This window comes from Gregarina niphandrodes (assembly GCF_000223845.1).
Source record: "Gregarina niphandrodes unplaced genomic scaffold scaffold00026, whole genome shotgun sequence".
NCBI classification, from domain to species: domain Eukaryota; phylum Apicomplexa; class Conoidasida; order Eugregarinorida; family Gregarinidae; genus Gregarina; species Gregarina niphandrodes.
In genome coordinates, this window is record NW_011645795.1 from 9,568 (window position 1) to 14,180 (window position 4,613).

A 4,613-nucleotide genomic window follows, 5' to 3' on the forward strand; every position below is an offset into this window, starting at 1 on the left:
TGAAACAGGTGGTGTCATACTTACCACTCCTGGCTCAAGTCTACCTGCGGCCGGTTTGCAAAAAGGTGTATGAGATGACCAAAGGCCTCACTGCGGAGACTGTGTGGCCGGTCAGCAACTGGAGATACCGTAGGGGGCACCGGATAATTCGTGGCCCGGTAGTACGAATTGAGGACGCAGAGACGTGCGATATCTGCCCCCTCCACCGGTTGACCGGACTTCGCGACGGTGACACTTACGCTGCACAATTTCCGAAGCAGGAGTACGACGACTGTTACTGCTTCTACGGACTTGCTCGCTCACAGCTTTCAGACGACGATGCTTCAGCCTCTGCACCGGAAGAGGACCCCGTAGCAAACGGCCCGACAACGATCGATCGGCCTAACCAGGTGAATCCACTGCCGAAAAGGGCTGACCCGACACATGATGATGATGCGTCGTGGGATGCGTCGTGGGAAGAGCTGGTGAATCCTACGGTAAAGACGGGGTCGTTCCGGAAAATGCGGATCTGGAGACGGGTAGCGGAACTAACAGACCAGTGGGTTCAGCTGGTCTTCACAGCGGGGGAGGGGTATTCTTCGTGCTCCATCCCGGCGGGGGCTAGGCTGGTCCGCACTCTGTTTACTGGGTTGACTTTCGCGGGGCGGAGATGGCGGGAGAGACTTTACGCAGAAGTGGATACGGTTGCGCAGTTCCAGCTGGAGCGCTCGTCACACCAGGTCGTTGGGATTTTCGATCAGCGAACGTGCAAAGAAGTTTTCGTGGGCGGTCAAGCCGGTGAGTCTTTCCGCATTCATGAGACCTGGTTGCAAGGGGAGGAGAAGCCGACCCACTTTATCGTGCACCATCCAACGTATGACTTCTATGCGCCAATCGTGCACACACTCCAGTTCGAGAAGGAGAACCTTGAAGAGGAGAAACTTGAAGGGGGGATACTTGAGAAGGAATTCCCTGAGGAGGAGTCCCCTGAGGAGGGGGACCGCAGACAAGAAAAGAACCGCAGACAAGAGAGAGACCGCAGACAAGAGAAAGGACAGAGTGTGAGCTCGAATTTGCAGGTCAGCTTGTATCCGGACTATCCTTTGATGAGGGACTTCCCCAATCCAGTTCTGGTCGTCTCGGTGCGTAAGTGCTTCTTCGTTACTAGAACGATCGTGGACGCGGTTCCCCTGTTTCCGTACCTCGTCAAAGACGGACTACGCATCCAGATTGAAGCCTGTGGCGATCTTGGGCTGGTACATATAGCCTGCGTCCGTCGAGGCCGCGGCGGCCGAAACAAGCTGCTGCACCGCACCCAGATAGACACATCCTCGAAACCGATCCAAGTTATCTTAGACCGTACAGATCGACTGATGCGAGCGACACACTTAACCTATGAAGTTGAGGGCCACTGTGCAGGCTTCACAGCCAGACATTCTTCACTGGTGTGCTTGACTCGGCCCATCAAAGCTTGGATGGTACCGGAGTCGGTCAATAAAAACACGTTCGACCACGAGAGGTTCTGCATTTAAGAATCCCTTGTTCAAAAGGTTCTACTAAATAACAGGCCGAATTCTACTAGCTAACGCAGGGGGCTACTAGCTAGTAGCTAACACAGGTAGCGAGCCCTGGAACAATGCTGGGTTCGGGAGAACGGTAATGACTGGAGCGGTTCCTTTGTCTTTTAGACGCCGAGGTTATTCCTATCCCGAAGGTTTGATCGCCAGTGTCGTCGAAATTCGCTTGGTGTGGCTCGTTAGGATTTAAGTCGTTTGAAATAACTCCTGCACCAAGGGGTAGACGAGTAAACAGTTTGGCGGGCACTATACACTTCACAGAACTCGAAGCTGGTATGGAAGAGTTGAAGACGGAAGGGGCAACTGCGGAAGAGTTGAAGAGGGATGATTTGGAGGTGGAAGAGTGGAAAAAGAATTCACCGGTGCTGATATTGATCCGTGGAGTGCCGGGTAGTGGCAAGAGTACACTTGCGAAGCGGCTGGCGGCTCAGTGGCCGGATTTGGTTCATTTGGAGGCGGACATGTACTTCGTGGACCAGCAAGGTGAGTACCGGTGGGAGCCTGCAAAGTTGGGGGCAGCGCACGACTGGTGTCAGATGTGGGCGTACTCGTGCATGTGCACGGGTAGTTACTCCGTGGTAGTCAGTAACACGTTTATGGAACAGTGGGAACTGGAGGGGTACGTGGCACTGGCCGCCATAACCCCGGTGCGACACGTCATAATTCATGACTGCCCTCTCTTCTCCGGCTTCTCTAACTGCCACCAGGTCCCCAGCGCCTCTGTAGACCGAATGCGGAGCAAGTGGCAACCGTCCGACAAGGTCGTTGCTGCTCTGCAACCCCTCTATCCCGCCTTGACTTTTCGCCTCTCCCCACTTAAGAACACCGAGCGTGCAACACCCAAACACGCGACCCTTCCCGAGTGTGCGGAACATACACAGCTAGAGAGCCACATAGCCAGAGAACCAGAAGTATGACAAGATTCCATCATCTGTTGGCATATCAGAAAAGTCCGCACATTTGTGTGAGTGCGCACAGCGTGTGGGTCAGCGCTGCACACGACGACGTTCATAACGTTTGCGCGACTTCGGGAGCCTGTATCATGTGGTTGTGGGGTTTGGTGGGATCGATCTTTAGAATTTCGTTGCTGTAGTGTTTGTGGAGGTCGAAGAAGTCTTCGGCCTGTATGAGTTTGCTCCAGCCATTTTTGTGCACGTGATAGACCCGGACAACACCGCCGGAGCCACCGTCTCTATGTGCGGCGTGATATATGGCTCGTTTAGCGAGTTCCAGAGCGTCTTGGTCGGAGAGGTCCCAACGGTAGTAGGTGTCGAGTACTCCGTAAGCGTAGGTGGAGCCGGAGCCAACGCTGAAAAGGTCGCCTTGTATGCGGGATCCGTCATCACTGACGTAGTAGAGGGAGGTAGAATCAGTGCTGTCATCGTACCCGGTAACCATAGTACCGCATTGCAAACCGCGACCGCGATACTCCCAGAAAATATTGGCGAGTAGGTTGCTAGCATGCGCGACGGTGATACGTTTACTCTGTCTGAGTTCGTGCATTCGGCATAGAACGCTCAGATAACGTTCCCAAAAGGAACAATCTGCAGCACCACCGGCCATAGTACCCAACAAGTAATCATTTATCTCAATCACCTTCTGCACGGTCTGCGAGGCAACAAAGGAGCCCTGACTCGCACGCGAATCGCACGCCACCATCACACCCCCCTGGTACCGAAAGGCCAGAGTGGTGGTGCCCTTGTCAAATTGCATCAACTTCGAGCTTGCATTCTGCTTCACAAACGACTTAGGATCCTCACAGTCAGGGAATACCAGACCCAAAGATGCCATATTAATATCCCCAAAAATGTTGATCCTCTCTCAGCTCACGGAGAATTTTTAGCACCATGAGGGGCGCCGTAAGGAAAAGGAGCAGCGACAACGAGGAGCGCGACAACGAGGAGCGCGACAACGAGGAGCGCGACAACGCTCAATTGTGTAAAGAACTCACAAGTATCTTAACCAACGATATCGGAAGACTTGCAGAGGCCCTTGAAATTGCGGACGACTTTAGGACTGTAAGCAACACCCCCTCGCTGAGCTCCATTTTCTGCAGTCGAGACGGAGAAAGAAACTGAAACCTGATAAGACTGTCTGCCATTTTTGCTGGGAGGAACTTTGTGTATCAGCATACACAGGTGCAGGTGCGGCAGCCAATGCCCGTGTATGCAGAGCACAGGCCGACAACTTGCCCCCGGCACCCGACGGAGAAACGGGTAAGTCCACTGACTTTCGCTCAAGCCTCAGCTCCGGCTTCGGCAGCAGTAGAGATCTAGAGATTGAAAGCGAAGAACCTCCGAGCTCTTCGAGCTTGGAAGGCCCCGGACTGCTGGAACCCACCTTGATCACAGACAGTGCTCACGGCTGCCGTCGCAACAGCGACAGTCATCATGACAGCGACAGTCATCATGACAGCCACAGTCATCATGACAGCCACAGTCATCATGACAGCGACAGTCATCATGACAGCGGAAGATGTGACAGTTGCCATGATGCCAGTCGTCATGACTATAACCGTCGGAATGAGGGTAGTCGACACGAGCCCTCTGGTAGGCTACAGGATTCTTACAGTACGGGGGTGAATATTTGCACGTCTTCGCAGTTCGTCGAGTTGGAGCCGGAGTGTGTGATTTCACAAAGCATACTGACTTCGCCCGTGGGTTCTACGGACGAGATGGTGAACAAGGCTAAGCGCATCAATGCGCTATTGAGCACAGTTCGCGAGATGGATGACTTACCGCACTTCCTAGGAATTGACGGAGAGTTTATGTCCCACTTTAGGACCCCTGGAGAATTCAATCAGTACTTTGCCGAGCCCGGTCCCATTCTGAGTACCCTGCAAATAGCCACGCCGGGCGCGGTCATCGTGATTCGAACGTGCGCCTTATTGGTTCCGACTGGATCGAGGTCCAAGCACGCCAACAGCGTGGCCGAGGGAATCTCCGTCAGAATTGGATCGTCAAGATTTTTCCAGCTTCAGAACTCGCCCCTTCTCAGAGATGTGCTTACAAACCCAAAGGTCAGCTCCCTCCCCCTCCCCTCCCCTCCCCTCCCCCC

General features: G+C 53.9%; 4 protein-coding genes across 4 annotated transcripts; 3 read left to right on the forward strand and 1 right to left on the reverse strand.

Moving 5' to 3' along the window:
• Positions 1 to 162: 162 nt before the first annotated feature.
• On the forward strand, positions 163 to 1,353 carry GNI_113010 (hypothetical protein; the record flags this gene model as incomplete). The annotated part of the gene is made up of 2 exons (XM_011133249.1): positions 163 to 1,235; positions 1,336 to 1,353. Coding segments are annotated over 2 exons (1,091 nt in total), but the record flags the coding sequence as incomplete, so codon positions are not given.
• Positions 1,354 to 1,831: 478 nt separating this feature from the next.
• GNI_113020 (putative kinase) lies at positions 1,832 to 2,473 on the forward strand (the record flags this gene model as incomplete). The annotated part of the gene is made up of 1 exon (XM_011133250.1): positions 1,832 to 2,473. The coding sequence occupies one exon, from the start codon at positions 1,832 to 1,834 to the stop codon at positions 2,471 to 2,473; it is 642 nt and encodes a 213-aa protein (XP_011131552.1).
• A 91-nt stretch (positions 2,474 to 2,564) lies between these two features.
• On the reverse strand, positions 2,565 to 3,347 carry GNI_113030 (proteasome subunit beta type; the record flags this gene model as incomplete). Its single annotated transcript, XM_011133251.1, has 1 exon — positions 2,565 to 3,347. The coding sequence occupies one exon, from the start codon at positions 3,345 to 3,347 to the stop codon at positions 2,565 to 2,567; it is 783 nt and encodes a 260-aa protein (XP_011131553.1).
• A 56-nt stretch (positions 3,348 to 3,403) lies between these two features.
• On the forward strand, positions 3,404 to 3,832 carry GNI_113040 (hypothetical protein; the record flags this gene model as incomplete). The annotated part of the gene is made up of 3 exons (XM_011133252.1): positions 3,404 to 3,574; positions 3,613 to 3,772; positions 3,804 to 3,832. The coding sequence occupies 3 exons, from the start codon at positions 3,404 to 3,406 to the stop codon at positions 3,830 to 3,832; spliced, it is 360 nt and encodes a 119-aa protein (XP_011131554.1).
• Positions 3,833 to 4,613: the final 781 nt, after the last annotated feature.